Source organism: Phacochoerus africanus, chromosome X, assembly GCF_016906955.1.
Source record: "Phacochoerus africanus isolate WHEZ1 chromosome X, ROS_Pafr_v1, whole genome shotgun sequence".
In the NCBI taxonomy this organism is placed as follows: domain Eukaryota; kingdom Metazoa; phylum Chordata; class Mammalia; order Artiodactyla; family Suidae; genus Phacochoerus; species Phacochoerus africanus.
Genome location: NC_062560.1, coordinates 64,255,643 through 64,278,598, shown reverse-complemented (window position 1 = coordinate 64,278,598; position 22,956 = coordinate 64,255,643). Strand labels below are relative to the sequence as shown.

The window sequence follows — 22,956 nt, the reverse complement described above, 5'->3', positions numbered from 1 at the left end:
CCTTACATCTGATTCTTCCACTCTCACTGGTCCCAATATTCTAATTATAGCATTCCTCTCCTCAAAACTTTTTATTGTCTTCCTGAATTGATTTGGATTGGGGAAATTAAAAAAAAAATTTGGGTGGCCAGAATTCCCATCGTGGTGCAGTGGGAATGAATCCGACTAGTATCCATGAGGTTGCAGGTTCGCTCTCTGGTCTCGCTCAGTTTGTTGGGGATCTGGTCTTGCCATTAGCTGTGGTGTATGCCAGCAGCTCTACCTCTGATTCGCCCCCTAGCCTGGGAACTTCCATATGCCAAGGGTGTGACCCTAAAAAGGTAAAATAAAATGAAATTAAAATAAAGTGATTAATTAAAAAAAAGATTTGGGTGGCCTCCACAGTGTAGTTCTCATCTTTTCAACCATATAATTTTGTATATACTTGGTATTTTAGCCAAACATTACTGTTCCCCTATTTCTTCATCTTTTTCTACCATTTAACATCATCATCTAGTCAACTTTTGCAGAGTACATACCATGTTTTTAGCACTATTTGAGCTAAGCCCTGTAGGAGTGAGTGGTGCTTAGTCTTTTGAGGATATCAGATATAAAGAAGTAATGTTTATATAAGGTGATAAACAGGGGAAATAAAAGTTATTTGGGAACATGGAGAAGGGAAGAGACTAATGTTGTTTGGGATGAGAAGAATCAAGAAAGTGTCAGAGAAGTTTTGAGTAGGGAATAGAAGATGGAAGTGAAAGAGGAGCTAGAAAGGGGAGGAAAGGAAGGAGTAAGGGAAGGGGATAGAGTCAGGGGAGGCATTCCAGGCAGAGAGAATATCAAGTGCAATACACCTGGAAACAAAAAATGGTCTGGCTTATTAAGGAAACAGAGAGAGGTAGAATATTTGAGAGTATGGGGGGAGAGAGGTGAAGAGACTGAAAGGAGAATAAAACTTGAGAAGTTGAGCATTGATTGAAAAGGGTGTTATATGCAAGGTAAATTGTCAGGCCTATGATACCATAGCAGTTGTTTAGAAGATAGACTTCAGTGGGGAGAGACGCATAGCACCTCATGAAGTTCTTTAGCCTGGAATGACTTTCTTTCCTCTATACCTCCCACCTCCTGAAAGACCATCCTCCAAAGTCCATCTCTCTATACTCTCTAGTGAAGCTTTCACTGATTTCCTTCCTCTCTAGAAGTGGAATAATTTCTCTCCATTTTGAACTCCTATAGAAACCTTTTGCCTCTCTTTAAGTGTATTGTACATTAATTAGAATTTGCCTATGGCTTATTTTCCCCCATAGACTCTGAGCACCTTGAGAACATGGATCTAGTCTAAGTCACCTGTCTTTTCCACTGCAGTTTCTGGTACACTACCATGACCATAGTAGTACCTAGTCAATTTGTTGAACTGATTTAAAATAGTATTCCAGGAGTTCCCATTGTGGCACAGCAGAAACGAATCCGACTAGGAACCATGAGGATGTGGGTTCAATTCCTGGCCTAGCTCAGTGGGTTAAGGATCCAGCGTTGCTGTGAGCTTTGGTGTAGGTAGCAGACATGGCTCGGATCTGGAGTTGCTGTGGCTGTGGCGTAGGCCAGCGGGTACAGCTCTGATTAGACCCCTAGCCTGGGAACCTCCACATGCCCCGGGTGAGGCCCTAAAAAGCAAATAAATAAATAAATAAAATAGTATTCCAGAGATCAGCACTACTCCAGTCCCCAAAGCTATGTTGTCCCAGGTCCATAGGCAGAAACATGATTCTTGTCTTGTTTTATATTTTTTTCCCAGCTGGAAAGGCCAAGGAGAGCCCCCAGCGTGAATGCTGTTGTGGGTCATCTAGACTCTGAGACCTGAACCTTAAAGGTCTTTAGGGAAGAGCATAGCTGGGACAGGATCTATAAACCCTCTTCAGGCCCATTTGAGGGGAAGGGCAAGTGGGAGGGGTTGCTTTTCCGCTTTGACAGAGCATTTTCTTGTTTCAAAATACCTGTCTCCATGCTCATGTTATATTGATGCTGTTAAATGGCATGATTTACCATGATCAGCAAAGCAATTTGTTGTACATTATTCTAAAAGTGCTAATCAATTTTAGCTCAAAATAGATTTTAATAACTCCACAAAATTTATTCTCCTAAAATGCTGATCAGTGGAGAAGAGCTTAAAGCAAACCCAGAGCTGTTTGTATTATAGCTATAAAAAAAATCATAATCCCTTTCCCAAATCATCTTTATAAGTGGCGAAAGTATAAATTTTTTTTTGTCTTTTTGTCTATTTTCTAGGGCCGCACCCGCAGCATATGGAGGTTCCCAGGCTAGGGGTCTAATTGGAGCTGTAACTGTCGGCCTATGCCAGAGCCACAGCAATGCCAGATCCAAGCAGCGTCTGCAACCTACACCACATCTCGCAGCAATGCCGGATCCTTAACCCACTGAGTGAGGCCAGGGATCGAACCTGCAACCTCATGGTTCCTAGTTGGATTCCTTAACCATTGAGCCACAATGGGAACTCCAAAGGTATAAATTTTAAAATGTGGGAAAATATATATCTTTAAGTTATCTGGTTTAGAGCTGAAATTTGAAGTCATAAGAAAGGACTAAAGGATTGTCTGCTCAGTGTCCTAATTCTGTAGGAAAAAAAGGGCCCCAAATGGATAATCATTAAGTTAATATCTAGGATATTATCTGTGCTAGTATCTAAATTAATACCTATGATACTGTTTGCCCTTTTGAAAAAAAATGAAAACCTAGTAGAAACAACCTTATAAGGTGACCAGAAGTGCAAAATGAAGATAACGTCTGTAACTGTAACCAGCCTAGCACCTAATGGGTATTCCCTTCGTCTCTCCTTCACAACTTATCAAGTTCCCATACCCACCTCCAACTCCTCTTTATCTTTTGCCAAAGCATATTTCCTCTGTTATCAACCCTTTAAGATTCCCTTTACTTCAGAGCCATAAATCCTGGGTGCTTGGTCAGATTTTTCTGAGAGGAAACTTACATCCTTAGGGAAATAACATCCCAGAGTAAAGTTGACAATGGCACTAATATGTCCCATGACACACTGTTTTTGTCATGTCTGACAAGACTGGATAATTCGTGATATTTAAGTGTATTGCTACTGTATATATTTTATGGTACATTAATTTTTACTAATAAGAAATACTTCTCTAAGGCAGCTGTTCTTTATTTCATTACCTGAAAGGGGGTAAAATTGTATATCAGTAACCTGTGGAAACTTACATTTCTACAACCTTGTTTTGAAAGGGGTTGGAAGTGGTAGAAATAGAGAAAGCATTTGTGTTTCCAGAAAAAAAAAATACCTGGCTTTTTGGTCTGGAGATTTAGGTTCCTTTGTTAGATCTGCCATTATGTTATTTTGTGACCTTATTTTAATTTTGTTTCTCTGTGCCTCGGTCTTCCTGGTGATAAAAAAGACTTCATTGTAGTTAGCCTTAGGTATAAGGGACAAGAAGACACTAATTTTTTTTTTGAAATCTACAAATAATTTGCACCTTATCAAGTCCCAGCCAACGTGAAATTACTGGAGGGATTAAAGAAGAATAAAATGATGCCTGAAATTCTTTTGAGTTCCCTTAAAAAAAAAAAAGACAGAGTAATCCATCATGACAGTATGATCCCATCTGCCCATAGGGTCCTCTCTGAAAGAGAGGCTTAGCCATCTGATCTGTTAAAAACTTTGACATTGTTAGCCAATAATCTCCATCTTTTACAAATCTCCAGCCCTTCTTTCCATATAAATACAACAAGTAGGCATCTCTTTCTCTTTTCTCTGATACCTGTGGCCTATTAGCTATTCTCATATAAGGTCTTGTATAAAATTGGAAGAAATTTTGTCAATTATGATATGTAAATATCAAGGGGAAGCCCAGGATCATCTAATATTTTTTAAACTGGATGATTGTCTAGTACAGACTTCTCATTTTACACATAAGGAAATAGGCCCATATAGGTAAAGTATAAAGATTGAAACATGTAAAATGTGTCTTGCTCCCTCGAATATAGACCTACCTTTTACAGTATATTCATATTTTATGATAAGCGACTACGTAAATGAGATTCTTATACTATCTGTTTGGCTAACGGTAGTCTTTTTTTAAATAAAGGGATGGATTCTGGGCTGAGGAGAAGGTCTAGAAAAGAGGGTTTGGGATAAATATAGCCACTATAGCAGCTATAAATCCCACCATCTTGGGCAGTAGATACCTCCAACTTGGGTAGCTATTCATATACCTACCCTGCAGGTAGGTGGGCAAGAGAAGAGTGACTATAAATATGAGTTCTATGCCCTAAAAATACCGATAATCCTGGGACCTTTTCAGAAATCCCAGATCATTTTTAAATCACATTTTAAAACCCTGCTGTGGGCTTGGAGGAATATTTACCAAAACCAGAGTTAGGGTCAATTAAAGTCAAGAAACGAAGGAAGGAATTCTCTACCTATTTTATCATTAGCAGTCAAATTTAAACACAGAGAAAATATGAGTGTGTGGGGACTCTGCGTGTGTGTGTGTGTATGAACTGGCTTTTAAAAAATTTTATTTCTGAGGAGGACAGGATTAAGATGGCAGAATCGAAGGACTGGAGCTCAACTTCTCTCCTAAAAACAACAAAATTCACAACTAAAGACTGAGCACTCTTCACCAAAATAGAACAGAAACCTTAAAAAAGATACCCTACTCCAGAAGACAAAGAGGAGGCCACATCAAGAGGTAGGAGGGGTGATTTTGAGATATAAACAACCCCATACCTCCTGGGTGGGAAGCTCCACAGACTGGAAACTAACTGGTTCACAGAGACTCACCTACAGGAGAGAGAGTTCTGAGCCCCACATCAAAATCTCATGTGTGGGGATCTGGCACTGGGAGAAAGAGCCCCTGGGGCATCTGGCATTGAAGGCCAGTGGAGCTTGTGTGTAGGAGCTCCATGGGACTGGGGGAAATGGAGACCCCATTCTTAAAAGGCACACACAGAATTTCACATGCACTGGGTTCCAGGGCAAAGCAAAGTCTCCATAGGAATCTGGGCAAACCTGACTGCAGTTCTTGGAGGACATCCTGGGAAAACAGGGATGAGTGTGGCTTGATGTGAGGGAAGGACATTGGAAGCAAAGCTCTTGGGAATATTCAGCGGCAGTGCCTTTTTCTGGAGGTGGCCATTTTGGGAAAATCTGTCCCCACCCATCAGCCTTGAGAAGCCCCAGGGCAAACAACAATGCAGGTGGGATCACAGCCCCGCCCCTCAGTAAACAGGCTACCTAAAGACCTCCCCAGGCACGAAGCCACCTCTAAACCCATCCAGAGACAAAGCGCCACCCAACAGAGGGATTACAATCATCTCCTCCTACCAGGGGGCAGGCATCAGCCCCTCCCATCAGGAAGCCTACCCCAAGCCCCCATACTGACTTCAGCCACAGGTGGGCAGACATCAGAAGTAAGAGAGGCTACAACTCTATTATCTGTAAAAAGGTCACCACACCAAAAACCTATAAAAATGAAAAGACAGAGAACTATAAACTCAGATGATGGAGAAAGGAAAAACCCCAGAAAGTCAGCTAAGTGATGAGGAGATTCTCAGCCTCCAGGAAAAAGACTTCAGACTGTTGATGCTGAAGATGATGCAAGACATTGGAAATAAACTGGAGGCAAACATGGATAACTTATAGGAAACACAGAGCAAAGAGATACAAGATGCAAAACATAAACAAGAAGAGGTGCAAAGTACAATAACTGAAATAAAAAATTCACTAGAAGCAGCTAACAGCAGAGTACAGGAGGCAGAAGAACAAATAATTGAGGTGGAGGACAGATTAGTGGAAATTATGGATGCGGAACAGAAAAGAGAAAAAAGATTGAAAACAAATGAAGAGAGTCTCAGAGAACTCTGGGACAATGTTAAACGCATCAACATCCGTATTATAGGGGTGCCAGAAGGAGAAGAGAGAGAGAAGGGGACAGAAAAACTATTCCAAGAGATAATAGCCAAAAACTTCCCTAACATGGGAAAGGAACCACTCACTCAAATCCAGGAGGCACAACGAGTACCATATAAAATAAACCCAAGGAGGAACACCCCGAGACACATGTTAATCCAACTGACCAAAATTAAAGGCAAAAAAAAAAAAAATTGAGAGCAGCTATGGCAAAGAAACAAATAACATACGAGGGAACCCCAATAAGGTTATCGGCAGATCTTTCAGCAGAAACTCTGCAGGCCAGAAGGGAGTGGCATGATACACTTAATGTGAGGAAAGGAAAAAAACCTCCAACCAAGATTCCTTTACCCAGCAAGGCTCTCCTTCAGATTTGAAGGAGAAATCAAAACCTTCTCAGGTAAGCAAAAGCTGAGAGAACTCAGCAACACTAAACCAGCCTTACAACAAATACTAAAGGAACTTCTCTAGGCAGAAAAGAAACGACAGCAGCAGGAAACAAAAATGCCACAAATGACAAGGCTCACCAGTAAAGGTATATATACAGTAAAGATACGAAATCATCCATGCACGATTATGCCACCAAAACCAGAAATCATGAGAAGAGGTGGGTACAAATGCAGGACACTGGAGATGCACCTGCAAGTAAGAGACCAACAACTTAAAACAATCTCATATACATATAGACTCTTATATCAAAACTTCAGGGCAACTGCAAACCAAAACTCTACAATTGATACACAAACAAATAAGAAAAATCAACTCAAATACAACACTAAAGATCATCATCAAACCACAAGAGGAGAGAACAAGAGAAGAAGGGAAGAAAAAAGAGCAACAAAAACAAATCCAAAGCAATTAATAAAAATGGCAATAAGAACATACATACCAATAATTACCTCAAATGTGAATGGACTAAACGCCCCAGCCAAAAGACATAGACTGGCTGAATGGATACAAAAACAAGACCCATATATATGCTGTCTTCAAGAGACCCACTTCACTTCTAGGGACACATGCAAATTGAAAGTGAGAGGATGGAAGAAAATATTTCATGCAAACGGGGATCAAAAGAAGGCTGGAGTAGCAATACTCATATCAGACAAAATAGACCTTACAATGAAGAATATTTTAAGGGACAAAGAAGGTCACTACCTAATGATCGAAGGATCAGTTCAAGAGGATGATGTAACAATTTTAAATATCTATGCACCCAACATAGGTTGACCACAATATATAAGGCAACTGCTAACAACCTGAAAAGGACAAATCGACAATAACACAGTCATACTGGGGGACTTGAACACCCCACTTACAGCAATGGACAGATCATCCAGAGAGGAAATCAATAAGGAAACACAGGCCCTGAATGAAGCATTAGACCAGATGGACTTAATAGATATTCATAGGACCTTCCATCCAAAAGCAACAGAATACACATTCTTCTCAAGTGCACATGGAACATTCTCTAAGATTGATCATATCCTGGGCTACAAATCCAACCTCGGTAACTTTAAGATCATTGAAATCACATCAAGCATCTTTTCCCACCACAACGCTATACGACTGGAAATCAACAACAACAAAAAAACTGCAAAAACTACAAACACATGGAGACGAAGCAACATGCTACTAAACAACCAATGGATCACTGAAGAAATCAAAGAGGAAATTAAAAAATACCTAGCGGCAAATGACAACAAAGATACGACACTCCAAAATCTATGGGATGCAGCAAAAGCCGTTCTAAGAGGAAAGTTTATAGCAATGCAAGCCCACCCCAGGAAACAAGAAAAAGCTCAATTAAACAAGCTAACTTTACATCTAAAGCAGCTCGAGAGAGAAGAGCAGCCAAGACCTAAAGTTAGTAGAAGGAAAGAAATCATAAAGATCAGAGCAGAAATCAATGAAATAGAAACAAAGAAAACCATAGAAAAGATCAATGAAACGAAAAGCTGGTTCTTTGAAAAGATCAACAAAATTGATAAACTCCTAGCCAGACTTATCAAGAAAACAAGAGAGAGGACTCAAATCAATAAAATTAGAAATGAAAAAGGAGAAGTAACACCAGACACCACAGCAATACAAAGGATCATAAGAGACTACTGTATGCAATTATATGCCAATAAAATGGAAAACCTAGACGAAATGGACAAACTCTTAGCAAAGTACACTCTTCCAGGGCTAAACCAAGATGAAATAGAAAAGATGAATGGACCCATCACAAGAACTGAAACTGAAACTGTGATGAAAAAACTTCCAACAAACAAAAGTCCAGGACCAGATGGCTTCACAGGTGAATTCTATCAAACATTTAGAGAAAAGCTAACACCTCTCCTTCTGAAACTATTTCAAAGAATTGCAGAGGAAGGGATACTCCCAAACTCATTCTATGAGGCCACCGTCACCCTGGTACCAAAACCAGACAAAGACTCCACAAAAAAAGAAAACTATAGGCCAATTTCACTGATGAACATCGATGCAAAAATCCTCAACAAAATATTGGCAAAGTGCATCCAAGAATATCTTAAAAGGATTGTACATCGTGATCAAGTGGGACTTATCCCAGGGATGCAAGGGTTCTTCAATATCCACAAATCCATCAGTGTGATACACCACATTAACAAACTGAAGAATAAAAACCATTTGATCCTCTCAATAGACGCGGGAAAAGCCTTTGACAAAATCCAACACCCATTTCTGATCAAAACCCTTCAGAACGTGGGCATAGAGGGAACTGACCTCAACATCATAAAGGCCATATATGACAAACCCACAGGGAACATCATTCTCAATGGTGAAAAGCTGAAAGAATTCCCGCTGAGGTCAGGAACAAGACAAGGATGTCTGCTCTCACCACTACTCTTCAACATCGTTCTGGAAGTCCTAGCCACAGCAATCAGAGAAGTAAAAGAGATAAAAGGAATCCAAATGGGAAAGGAAGAGGTAAAACTATCACTATTTGCAGGTGACATGATACTATACCTAGAGAGTCCTAAAGACTCTGCCAGAAAACTGTTAGAGCTCATCCATGAATTTGGCAAAGTCGCAGGATACAAAATCAATACTCAGAAATCAACAGCGTTTCTATATACTAACAATGAAAGATCAGAAAGAGAAATTAGGGAAGCAATCCTGTTTACCATCACATCCAAAAGTATAAAATACCTAGGAGTAAACCTACGTAAAGAAACAAAAGACCTGTACTCTGAAAACTACAAGCCACTGATGAAAGAAATCAAAGATGACACAAATAGATGGAAAGATATACCATGCTCGTGGATTGGAAGAGTTAATATTATAAAAATGACTATACTACCCAAGGCAATCTACAGATTCAATGCAATCCCTATCAAATGACCAAGGACATTTTTCACAGAACTTGAACAAAATATTTTAAAGTTTGTTTGGAAGCACAAGAGACCCAGAATAGCCAAAGACATCCTGAAAAAGAAAAATGGAGCTGGAGGAATCAGGCTCCCGGACTTCGGACTATACTACAAAGCAACAGTCGTCAAAACTGCATGGTACTGGCACAAAGACAGAACTATAGATCAGTGGAACAGGATAGAAAGCCCGGAATTAACCCCATGCACCTACAGCCAACTAATCTACAATGAAGGAGGCAAGAATATACAATGGAGAAAAGACAGCCTCTTCAATAAGTGGTGCTGGGGAAACTGGACAGCCACATGGAAAAGAAGGAAATGAGAACACTCCCTAACACCATACACAAAAATAAACTCCAAATGGATTAAAGATCTAGATATAAGACCAGACACTATCAAACTCTTAGAGGAAAACCTAGGCCAAACACTCTCTGACATAAACGACAGCAACATCTTCTCAGATCCACCTATCAGAGTATTGACAATCAAAAGAAAAATAAACAAATGGGACCTACTCAAACTTCAAAGTTTCTGCACAGCAAAGGAAACCCTAAACAGAACGAAAAGACAACCCACGGAATGGGGGGAAATCTTTGCAAATGAATCGACTGACAAGGGATTCATCTCCAAAATTTATAAACACCTTCTTCAGCTCCATACCTAAAAAACAAACAAGCCTATCAAAAAATGGGCAGAAGATCTAAACAGACAATTCTCCAAAGAAGACATACAGATGGCCAAGAAACACATGAAAAGATGTTCAACATCACTCATTATTAGAGAAATGCAAATCAAACCCATGATGAGTTACCACCTCACACCAGCCAGAATGGCCATCATCCAAAAGTCTACAAACAGTAAGTGCAGGAGAGGGTGTGGAGAAAAAGGAACCCTCTTACACTGTTGGTGGGATTGTAAATTGGTGCAACCACTGTGGAAAGCAGTATGGAGATGCCTCAGAAGACTAAACATAGAACTCCCATTTGATCCAGCAATCCCACTCCTGGGCATCTATCCAGAGAAAACCACGACTCGCAAAGACACATGTACTCCAGTGTTCATTGCAGCACTATTTACAATAGCCAAGACTTGGAAACAACCTAAATGTCCATCGACAGAGGAGTGGATCCAGAAGAAGTGGTACATGTACACAATGGAATATTACTCAGCCATTAAAAGGAACGAAATACCAGCAGTTTTAGCAACATGGATGGACCTAGAAACTGTCATGCAAAGTGAAGTCAGCCATACAGTGAGACACCAACATCAAATGCTTTCACTGGCATGTGGAATCTGAAAAAAGGACAGACGGAACTTCTTTGCAGAACAGATGCTGACTCACAGACATTGAAAATCTTATGGTCTCTGGAGGAGACAGTTTGGGGGGTGGGGGGATGTTCTTGTCCTGTGGGATTGAAATCCTGTGAAATCAGATTGTTATGATCATTATATAACTACAGATGTGATAAATTCATTTGAGTAATAAAAATAATGGAAAAAAATTATAAATAAAAAATTTTATGGCTGCACTCATGGTATATGGAAGTTCCTTGGCCAGGGATTGAATCCAAGCCCACAGCAGCAACCTGTGGCAACACAAGATCCTTTAAACCACTGGACCAGGCCAGAGATCAAGTCTGCACTTCCGCAGTTACCTGAGATACTGCAGTCAGATTCCTAACCCACTGTGCCATGGCAGGAACTTCTGAAATGGCTTTTTTTTTAAAGCTTAAGATCATCTCAAGTAGAAATGAGGCAAACAGAAATAAAGCCAATATCCACATGTACACACCCCTTATTTCAGGTTACTCTGGGCTCCACTTTGTGCCCTTCCTAATTGGATGCCCATGATTAGGTTAAATGTGTTACTATCTGGAAGAAGATGTAAGATTGCCTGCTTGCTTGGGTTTCAGTTTTGAATAGTATTGCAGCCTAGAGGGGATAGAAGGATCTAGAATGTATGAATGAAGTGTGAGTTTTCAAATTGACTTAGTAGGTATAAACTATGAAGTAAAGCAATAGTGGTAGTGAAACCAGTCTAGAAACAGGTAAATTCCAGTAAACCTTTTAAGACCTCTTTATTTGAAATAACCTTAAAACAGAGAAAAAATTAATGTCTGATACTATGTATTTGAAATGTTCAGGTTGGACAGCATTTGCTCTTGGAATGAAACACTAAGAGGTTACATTCATGGATAACCAACAAGATAAGGCTGTTGTTGCCTCAGCCAATGGAGAAAATACTATGATTAACGGGGTCAAGGAGAATGGTAAGTAAATTTAATTATTGTGTGTCATATCTCTCCCAGTAGTTCTTTGTTATTATTATAGATTTTCAGTATCCACAAAGTTGGGGCAAGTTAAGTTAGGATGCCTCTGAGATAAATGTTAATCATAATCCTAAACTTTTTTTTTCTTTACTTTTTAGGGCTACACTTGCAGCATATGGAAGTTTCTGGCTTAGGAGTCAAATCAGAGATGCAGCTGCCAGCCACACCACAGCCACAGCCACAGCAACGCAGGATCCAAGCCATGTGTGCAACCTACACCTTAGCTCACAGCAACACCGGATCCTTAATCCACTGAGCAAGGCCAGGGATCAAACTTGCGTTCTCATGGACCAGTCGGGTTTATTTTCACTGAACCACAACGGGAACTCCACTCCTAAACTTTATTCCACCAAATCTCTAACTGGACTAGAAGGACCTCTAAGAGATATCTAATCCAACCCCTTTGCTCTCCCAAATCATCTCTATCAAATGGATACTTAAGTTCCTTCCAAATTCCTAGTGAATTAGAAATATGATTTGATGTGAAGTTTGGAATATCTAGATTCAGTAGGAGCTTCCAAAACAGAGGTGAGGTCTGAAGGATAGGACTGTGCCTCATGGTTCAAAATCATGAATATACTCATCTGAGCATTTTCCCATCCTGAAAGCTTTGACTTTCCAATTCATCAAGCAATCTAATCTTTTCCTCGTTTGTGAGGAGAGCTTTCTATGTGTCTGAAGAAAAAGCTGAATCTAAATAAATATTATTTTTCATTTGCATGAATGTTCAATATGAAATTGGGTTTATTCTTTAACTTTGTGGTTTCTAATTCTAAAGTTAGAGGAGCTGAAGCTTAGCTTTAATATATAAGACCAAGTACCAGAAACTGATCAAGGGAGAGGGTCTTGTCTAAGATCTTTAACTTTATTTCTGTCATTTCTTTCCCTTTTCTCTAGACTCAGAGGACCAGGATGTGGCAATGAAGTCATTTGCAGCACTAGAAGCTGCTGCACCAATCCAGCCTATACCTGTGGCTCAAAAAGATAACCTGATATATCCCAGAGGTCTCCTGCCTCTGCCCTCTAAGAAGCCCTGTATGCAGAGCCCTCCCTCTCCTTTGGGCCTGAGTGAAGCACCTGAGCATGCTGCTAATAGTGCTTCTGTGAATGCCATCTCCCTTACATCTGGTGTTGCAAAAGGGCTGAACACATGGTCACTGCCCAATGAGTGTGAGAAAGCTCCATTTGCCATAATGGAGCCTGCAGGCATGTCAGCTCTGAATGGGGACTGCCTCATGCAGCCAAGTCGGACTTGCCTGGGCTGCTTCATGGAATCCAAGGATGCAGTAGATCCTGAGCCAGGGATCAGTCTGAAAGTCAGTGATCTAAATAGGGATTATGAAACCTGTGCAGTCTCTGATATAGGGATTCAGTGTATTAATGCTGGAGAAAACATAAAATACGGAGAGCAGCTGCTCTCAGACCAGCTCCTAGGCTTCCCCCTGCACAAATCAAGGGCAGGAGATAGACGAGAAGCAGAGAAACCTGACATTGACTTGGAGGACCCAGCTCATAAGAGTTATTATGAGGCATTGCTGTTAGATAAGTGCAATACAGAAGAGGCTTTGCTGGCAAATTCTAATCAAGATTGGGGTTACTTTGAGACTTTCATTAGTGAGAGTAAGATTGAACTGCTTGATCTCTGTTCCAAGAATGAGCTGTCTGTCAACCTGTTCTCTGAAGAAGATGTGGATAACTATATGTTTGATGATGATGAGTCAACACTGGGTAGTGATGTCTGCTCCCTGAAAATTCGATATGAGTCCTTCCAGGACAATGTTCGAGACAAGACCACCCTTTTGATGCAAGAAGATGCCCAATTCAACTTTTTTCCCAGTGTCTTTACTACCTGCCCCAAGCGGGAGTCTAAGAGTGGGGCCCTGAAGCAGAGCAGTGATCTTTCCCAGTTTAAGGTCCCTGATGTGAGCATTATCTGGGGGGAGGAAGATAAAAACTTGGACAAGAAGAAAGGCAAAGAAGAAGGCCAGGAAGACAAAGGTGTAGGGAAAAAAGATGGAAAGGATAATGGAGAAAAATCTGCCTTAAATAAACCATGGAGTGGAACTGAGGTAGGGCAATTTAAGAATCCAAAGCAGGGCCATCTTGCCAATTCCTTAGAGGCATCTGGAAATTTCAGTGATGACAGTTCCTTCATTGAGGTCTCTTATGATGCCATGGGGGAGATTAAGGACTGTAGCCGCTATATGGCTCGGGATACTAATTCTGGCAGCTCCTCCTCCCAGCAGAACTATGGGCTGCGAGCCAAGAGAAAAGTCAGGTACAGTGAAGATTATCTATATGATGTTGACTCACTAGAGGGTGAAAAAGTAAATGAGAGGAAGGAATGGCTGCCAGGTGGTTCTAAAGAGGAAGATGATGATGAATGGTGTCCCAAAAAGAGAAGAAAAGTAACCCGTAAGGAGCCCCCTGTTATTATCAAATATATCATCATCAATCGCTTTAAAGGTGAGAAGAACATGCTGGTGAAGTTGGGTCGGGTGGATGCCAGTGAGACAACAGTGAATTTGAGTGAGAATCAGCTCAACAAATATTCCAAGCTGGCCCCCTTGAAGGGCTTCTGGCAAAAGAAGAAGAAACAGAGAAATAGCAACACAGACTCCAACAAAACACCCTCATGCCAAAAGCAGAATTTTGAAGCAGGTAGCTTTGAGGTGTCATTCTTGCCACCTGCTCGCAAACGAAAATCTAAACTTGGCAACAGGCACAGGATTCAGAGAATATCATCCGTGGAAACTTCAGCAGGTGGTAAGCAGGTTTCATTCTGCAATGATGAGAGGCAAGCTAGTAGTCGTAAAGAAGATGGAGGCCTAAAAGGTACACTAAAGTCAGCACCTTTGGCTGCCCCCAGCTGTGCAAATGGATCACATTTAAATGACATCACAGGCCCTGAATCAGTGAAAGTCAAAGTCCAAGACGCACAGTTTAAGGGGACAGAGAGGAAAGTGCTCAACAAAATTAAATTTAAAAGTGAAGCCAGGTTAAAATCCAAGAAGATCAAAGCTGGGCAAGAAAGCAAGCCAGTTGTTCAAATGAGCCCTCTTTTGGAAGACCAATCCTCCAAGGCTAATTCAAAGAATGAAACTATTCCTGGGAACTCAAATGGTTCACATTTATCTGAATTTCATGAGACAAAGGTTACTAAGGATTCTACTTTCCTACCAACAACCTGCTCTTCTGAAATGCCTCTATCATCTGCTCATGTTGACAATAATATACCTGTTATCCCTGGAGGGTATCTACAAACGTTGTTAGATGCTTCTGACTTGTCAAATAATACTGGTATCTCATACTTCACTCACCATTCTCCAGAGCAAAATGAAAGCAGCCTGACTCAAACAGAAAAATCATTTGTACCTCTCCAACCTGCCCAGGACTGTGTTCTTTCCTCACCCTCTGAGTCTGAGCTGCTGCAATCATCCCCAAATTTCAAAATGGAATCAAGCAACTATAGAAATGTGTGGCCCAACAAACCTACTTCTGGCTCCCAAGAATTTGTGGCTGAGACCTCAAGGGATGTAACTCCAACCCAATCCGGTGAATTTGGAGTCTCCATAGAAAATAACCTTACAGCTACAACATACAATCCAATCTGCCTCAGTGGTGGTGGCAGTAGTTGCAACAAGATCCTATATGCCTCTGTGCAAGATGCCCAGCTCCCATCTGATGACTCGTATCAATTATGTCACTTTAATAATGGAGAGATCTGCTTTCCCTTTCAGCAGGTCCCAGTCAATATGGATGATAGTCGGCTCTTTAGCTTTGATTCGATGACCCCACTCTCTGTCAACTCAAACAATTATTGTTCCTTAAGCTTGAAGTCTTGTGAAAAGGATGGTGATGATGATATCACTGATGATTTCCTGGCCCACTGCAGCCCCAAGCTGGTGATCCAGCAGAGCATTGATGAGATAGCACCACTCAAAGAGTCCACTGACCTCCTGGATATCTCTAACTTCACTCCTGACAAATTCCGCCACTCCTCCCTCTCAGAGATGTCCCCACCTGACACCCCCAGTCTTTCCCCTCAAATTACCAGATGTGAGAGTATCAAAACACTAGGAACACTAAAGGGGTTCCAAGAGGGTGTCCAAGGAACACTGGGCAATATGGAGAAAATCAAGTGGGACTGCAGTACCTTTTCACGGCAGGTCCAAGTAGATGATGGATTTACTTTAAATAGCCATCAGTTTCAGTTCCATATGTTCAATGATGAGGATTCTGTCAGCCTGCTCCAAAAAACCCCTTGCTTATCAACGTTTAATGATCCATCTGGTCAGGTGAGTACCAACAACAAGGTGTCGAAATCAAGAAAGAAAAGTTCACCCAGCAAGAGTGGGGCTGTGAACCAAGGCTGTTCTCAGAAAAACAACAGGAAAAAATCGCCCAAAGCCAACAACAAAGCGATTGAAAAACCACCTGGCAAAACCTCCCGCCAGGTCCCTAAGTCAACAAAGAAAGGGAAATACATGGCTGCAATCAATGGAGAGAAAATGCAAATTGGCACTGGTCGTGGAGGAGGCCAAATCAACAGCATATCTTCCACAGGGAAGACATTGGCCGAATGTATCCAACATGGTGGCCCTGTGGCCTCTATGAAGATGCCAAGTCAGAAGGGATTTTCTGGAGATTGGTCTTTGGGGAAGGAGAGTAGCCCAGGCTGGAGTGACATGAGCATCAATGCCAATACCAACAATCTTCTGGATGATGACCAGCGGGAATTTCAGGAGCCTTCTTATATCTTATCCAACATTGCCTCTGGTATGGCAGATGTGCAGAGATTCATGATGGCCTCCATAGAGCCCCTTTGGGAACCCATGGAGCACCATGGCGACCCCAGTGTATTCTACTCCTCTGAGTCCAATAGTCTAAAATTAAAAACCCTCAAAATATTGGCTGGGACACCACAGGAATCTAAAAAAAAGGTCAACAGTGGCTCTCCAGGAGCCACTAAGAATCACAGGTCCATCAAGGGTGTGAGTAAAAGCAATGGGAAAGCAACAGTAGGTGATCCTGGTCGTGCAAACATGCCTGGTTATAATGAGGACTCTCGCTCTGCCTTCTTTGACAAAAAATATAATAACTTGAGCACTTTAGGCAATAACGGACCAACACACAAAAAATTATATCGTCACAAAACCAGCTCCAAGACCTTGAGAGATGAGAAGTGTAAGGGAAAGCGCATGGAGAGAGAACAGGTCCACAAGGATGAGTCTGGGACAGCTTCTTTTGAAAAACTGAGGTAATACTGCACCAAAATGGCTGAGATGATGCACCCTTAGCTTTCCTACTACTTGCTAAGTCCACAAGTCCCTAATTTTTTCCCTCTTGAAAGCAAAAGTTTGCATGAAAGAAACTGTCCCATTTCCTTCTTTTTAAAATTAAAATGAAAAAAGTGCATTAAAATCCCTATACCTTTAAGCTACCCAAAAGATTGGGCAATTTTGCTGTGGCTTGACTAGGGATAAATTCTAACAAGGCTACTTTTTCTGCTATTCAACATTAGTTTTTACTTACTGAAAAAAATAGAACTAAAATATGAGTGATTTTGGGAAGCAAAGGGCTTTGAAGTTAAGAAAAATTTTGAACAACAGAGTTTAAAAGTTATATAGACAAAAGGCCAAGATCATTTAAGCAAAAAGAGCATAATTTGGAAAACAAAATCTCATCATAGGGCAATTAGGAGTGCTTTCTAGTGCCCCCTGCTATTTGTATCTTTCTCTGCATCATACGGCATCTACTATGATGTAAACAAATTTAGATTGTATGATCCCTTTGTGGGACATACACTAAAGCTAACTAAGATGGCATAAATTGTTTGGTTTTTCTGCAGGGATTCCGACTACAATCTCCTAAAAGCAGAAACAGCATTTTGGGTTTTACCTGTGTTCGAAGAAGAGACTCACATTTTCCAGAAAGACATTTGATGTTTGTGTTTTATTTCTTTCAAAATATGCCTTGTGGTATGTATGTTAACCTGTAAGTGCTTAAAGAAAAGAATTTTTAAATGTGGGAATAAGTCTTTGGAAGCAAACTTTAATCCAATGTTCTATGTAAAAGACTTTAAAAGTCATATAGTTGTACAAGTAGTTTATGCACTATTTACCCAAGGGGAAAAAAAGGAAAACATTGTGCCAAACTACAAACAAGTGACTGCATTGTATATATTTTTACTTCTATATCAACATTTGGTTGTGAGTATATGGGGAGCTTGTCCCCATTAATTTACTAGAAACATTCCAGTGATTCTTGCTATTAACCACTCCCACTTATGTGGATAGCACCTGTAGATCACAGTGGAAAAATATGTTGTGTTACACGATTTACCAAAACTTAAAGGATACTGTTGGAAATGTGCCAAATTTCCTTACCTCATCTCACAGATTCACCCCACAGCTTAAAGCTCATTAATGGATTTTTAAAATATACACATACACACATATATATAAGCATACATACATTATTTTAAAATTTTAAATTCTACTGTCCTGTGTGAAAACATGAACCATTAATCAAGGCACAATAAAGGTTTGTTTGTTCCATTGTCTAAAGGTTAAAATGTTGGAAAAGTCTGGAAGTTACAACAGCTAAGTCCATCAGGGACACAAGTATATGCATTTACAGAAACTTTTACAAGGAAACAAAACAGCTGCTTTAAAGTTTGTTTTCTAAAAGCAAAATCTGTAGCTGAAAATTATTTAAAGTGCAAAGTTATATTGCTGATACTTTATATCTCAGTTTTATATATTTTATAATAGTCTGGGATAAATTATAAAATAGCTATAAAATCAACACTAAGATAAATGAACTACATAGATTGCTTTTATTTAAGTAGTTTCCTAAATGTTTTATTCCAGTTTTGTCAAAAGTGCACTCATATCATGACTTTAGTGTTCTTTAAGTGTTTAATCTTGCAATGCCAATGTCATTTAAAGAAAATGTTAAGGCATCTCAGTTTGACTCCTATGAATTGCACACGTATATCCAATAAGCTGAACAATTAGTGCTAACGACTAATTGGGGCCATATATACTTAGTCTGAGGATGACTAGTATTTTATGCCACACACTAAACTTAAATCTCAATCTTTATACAAATTTTTGAAATCACAGTTTTTTTCAGCCCTTTCCTTTTTTAAAAAATTCCACAGCTTCAACATCCCTCACTATTAGCTTTTTCTTCCCCTTTGTTCACCACTTGACTTCTAACATTTGATCTATTTTCCTTGCACAGTTGAAGGCCTGTGTGTCTGATGACTGATGCATTATGGCACAGATGAGATAATGGATGTAAAAGCGCTTTGTAGATCGTAAAGTGCTATACAGATATAGGGGATTAATATTATTAATGTTGTTGGTTGTTGTTGTTGTTACTCTTACTATTCTTACTAATATTGTTACTAACCTATAACTTGTGAATATATAGGCTGTGGGTGGGAGGGTGGAGAATAAGTGGGTGGGGGAAAAGGGGATTTAAAAAAAGGGATGTTTCAAAAGGAAAAAATTAAGCAAAATATGAACCTACCTAGTCATTGCCACCTAAATATATTCACAAACAGAGAAGCAACATTTGAAAGTAGAGATAAATGGAAGGAAGCCTGTCACATATACACACTTCCCAGTCCATGATTCCTTTTACTAGCCTCCTCTACTACTTACAGCTAGGTAGTAAAATGAACAAGCCTGTTCTTGATGGTGTGATTGTGTATGTCTGTGGGGATGAGTGGGTGAAGAGCATTTTGTGAGGCTGCTTCAGGCCTATTCTTAGGCTTTGACACTCTGTGTGTGGTAAGTCCTAGAAAATTACTTAATGGAAAGGCACCAGATGCAACATGTCTCCTGCTCTACAACAGCCATCCAAAAGGGGAAATAATCAAACTGGAACATTGTTTTCTATTTCTGAACTCTGCTAGCTAGCTGATTTTACTAAATGCTATGGCTGGTTCCTAGGAACTGGTCTTTGTTTTGGTTTGGTTTTTGTTTGTTCTGTTTTGCAGCTGAATTTAGTTCAGAATCACCAACTCTGCCTGTATTGTGATCCCTAAGACTCCAGACCTCAAAGTCACCTGTTGGCTTGCAGGAATGGAGTGCTCTCTAAGTAATCAAAATGTGGCAAATAAGGAAGAAATAAAGAAAATGTTCCATGAGAACGATGTGTTTTATAAAAATAAATATGAGATCAGTTGTCCCAGTTTCTCTATCAGTTCAGCTTTGGAGAATGAGGTGAGGTGGGGTATAAGGACAGCCTGGAACTTTTATAAACACTTTCCTTGTCGAACTTGCTATCATGAGTCCATTGGAATGCATACTCTTTCAGTTGCTCCTATGGAGCCCATTAGGGGCCAATTCTAGGGCATGGTTCATCCCTTTCTCTGAAGAGAATTGCCATTTTAAAGTACCTTTTTGCTTGGCCTACAGTGCATTGTATGTTTGTAAGATATAAATTAGTGAACTTATAACCCAATCATTTTGCACTAAAACATTAACAAGAAACTGAGTTTGAGAAATGAGCCACAGGATAGGCAGAATAGGTAATTTACTTAATTGTACTTAATATCCCTCTCACTCAGTACATTATGTTCTAAGTTCTTCAGTTTTCAGGGCTTTGTTGATCCTGTCTCTGCTCTCACAATTCTTTTTCTTCCTATCACAACATAGTAGGCCTGACTTTTTGGAGATCCCTATTCAACCAGCTGCCTTAGTGGAATGAGGAATCAGTGATATCAAAGTAGTGTTTTACCCCAACACTGATATCTCAAGTCAGCTATATGGAATTTTCCTTGGTCTGAAATTCTTGCTTGCCACTCCCTTCTAACCTCTTCTTTCTCTGAAAAGCTGCTTCCTATTAATTCCTGCCCAATAGAATCCAATTTAATCTTTATTTTCCTGGGAACAGTATCCTCCCTTATTCTCCTTACTTACTCTCAGTCCTTGATCTTAGAATTTTTCTTCTTTTATAATCTTACATTCCACTTCCCCAAAGTGTTAGACTACAAGAACCTTAGCCAGGCTACTTCCTTCCAGAATTTCAGAGGGAAACCTTCTCACTCTTAATTACCTTTAATTACCTTGGTCACTTTCAAATCTGATTTTAAGCACACAAATACACATGCACACACACATGCAGAATTATATCACGAGACTAAGAAAAGTTGGAAACTCTTTTTCCTTGAAGAATTATAAGAATATATCTGATCCTTTTCTGCCCTGGTTAGGTGTTGGACTATGTAGAGTAGGATGCTGAAACAATGGCCTTGACCAAGGTTCTTCAAGACTTTGGGGGTTATGTTTGGTCTGTGATAACTGGCTTGAACCAGTGGCCTCTTCAGTGTCTCATATACCAGCTTCCTCACATGCTGCTTCCTCCCAGCTTCCTCTTGTGACTTGTTACTCTGTGTAATTATGTTAAAGCCTTACCTTTTCCTAAATGTTTTCAAACCTCCAGCACTACCTTGACCATCACTTCTTTAGCCATCTCCCTGAAGTCCTTGGTGCTAGGTGGGCTTCTGTGACAACTTTCACCTTCTCTGACCTTTTTCCTTGCTGGAAATCATCTGTATGTGTGCAGCGGGGATGAGGCTAGGGAGGGGGGATAAGTGTGTATGAAAGAGAGAGAAGCATAAAGGATGCTTCACAAGCTATAAACAACTCTGGCTAGCATCCTTTGTCCTGTTATGTGAAGTTCTGCAGTCCTAGTAAATTTCCATTTTTAGTAAGTTCTAATTAGCATTTACTGCCTAAAGGAGAAAAACCATATCCAAGGACCTCTTAACCAAGGCTCTTACCAAACTGAACCCGTCTGATGCAGAGCAACCACATCTTAATTTACAGATGCTCTCAGAACAGTTTTAAGAATTGAAGAGAGCTAAGTTTCTGTGCTGAAGAAGAGAATGCAGCACTAGCTAATCCAAACTAGGGCTAGAACCAGAACTAGAAGTGTTTGTTTTCTCCTGTATTTTTTGAGAAATTATCTAATTTAAGAAGTTTTTATTTTCATTGAGATTTTTTTAAAGTGACTGGCCATCACTACAGGAATATGTCCTTTTTATAAAATAAAACTATTATGAAATTCATTTTCTCATCATAAAATTCACTAAGCCCGTCATATATTTGGAAGATTTTGTACCAAAATAAGGTATCTTTAGTAACAAATAAGGATCTTGTCAACACAGTGTAGGCCAGGCTTTTTTTTTTTTAAGGTTTCTCAAGGACCCAAATAAGAAAGAAAAAATTTCAGCTGGGGTATTTAATTTAGGAAACACTGTCATCAGCTTGAGGGTCCTCAGCCAGCATGGGATTATTTTGATGGCAGTACTCAGGCTACCCTTTAAGGCACATTTTTTACTCAGAGCATTACACAGTAGCTACAGTCATGAAGCAGAGCTCCCATTCCAGCTACATAATACTTGAGATGTACTCTTGGTTTCAGAATCATAACTAAGAGGTAAAACATTGGAGAAGGACAGTGTAAAAGAGAGAGGCTTAGTACAAAGTTTAAGAAGGTGTGAATGAGGCTTTTAAAATTGTTATCTGAGTAAACAGATACTAAAGAAACACTCATCAACATGAGATGGAAAGGATATCTGTCCATCTAACAGGCTCAGCTGTTTCTGAGTCTTAGGAAGTTATCCCCTTCAAAAGAAGAATTTAAATCTTTCTGCCTCTTTAAGAGATGCCTGGTTTTACAGCACAAAAGAAAAGGCTTAGAATGAAAACTTAAAAAAAAAGGCCTTTTGTTTTTTACTCCCAGTGAGGAGGGTAGAAAGCTTAAGATGCTCTACTGGGATACCTGTAGCACTGACTAGAGTTTGCTGCCTACAGTGTTTTGAATGTACTAGTCCTTAATTTAATTTCTATAAAACTGAATGCACCTCTTTAGTAAGTTACTGATTTATGGTGCTAAATAAAATGATTATCCCCATTTTTTTCTCCTCTCTGAAGCTCCCTAAACATTTAAGAAAATTTAAAATAAAAGTGTTAGAGGCCCTTTTTATGAATGTAACCTAAGTTTCTGTTCGACATATGACACTGCAACTTTAAAATTTTAGAAAATTATTTGCCTTTTTCTTTCAGAGTTAAGCTTTATAAATAATCTGTAGAGTCAATTGAAGTATAAAGCTTAAGGATCACTCTTAAGACGCCTACAAAATCTTGTATATTTTTAAGTGTGCCAATTTGTAACATATTTTGTAAGTGTATATTTTTCTTAGAGAAGTGCTGTGAAGTGTCTGTATGTGAGAATTTTCCTTTTTCTGCACCACCAGGTGCTAATAAAAGGATAT

At 39.8% G+C, this 22,956-nt stretch overlaps 1 protein-coding gene across 1 annotated transcript in view; it reads left to right on the top strand.

Annotated features, from left to right (window-relative positions):
• Positions 1 to 18,023, top strand: part of NEXMIF (neurite extension and migration factor) — a 144,880-nt gene extending 126,857 nt beyond the window's left edge. Inside the window, exons 2-4 of the mRNA XM_047765861.1 lie at positions 11,472 to 11,597; positions 12,555 to 16,917; positions 17,509 to 18,023. Coding sequence (XP_047621817.1) covers positions 11,519 to 11,597; positions 12,555 to 16,917; positions 17,509 to 17,602 — 4,536 coding nt within the window. The 5' untranslated portion in view covers positions 11,472 to 11,518 and the 3' untranslated portion in view covers positions 17,603 to 18,023. The remainder of the gene's footprint in view (positions 1 to 11,471; positions 11,598 to 12,554; positions 16,918 to 17,508) is intronic.
• The last annotated feature ends 4,933 nt before the right edge of the window (positions 18,024 to 22,956 follow it).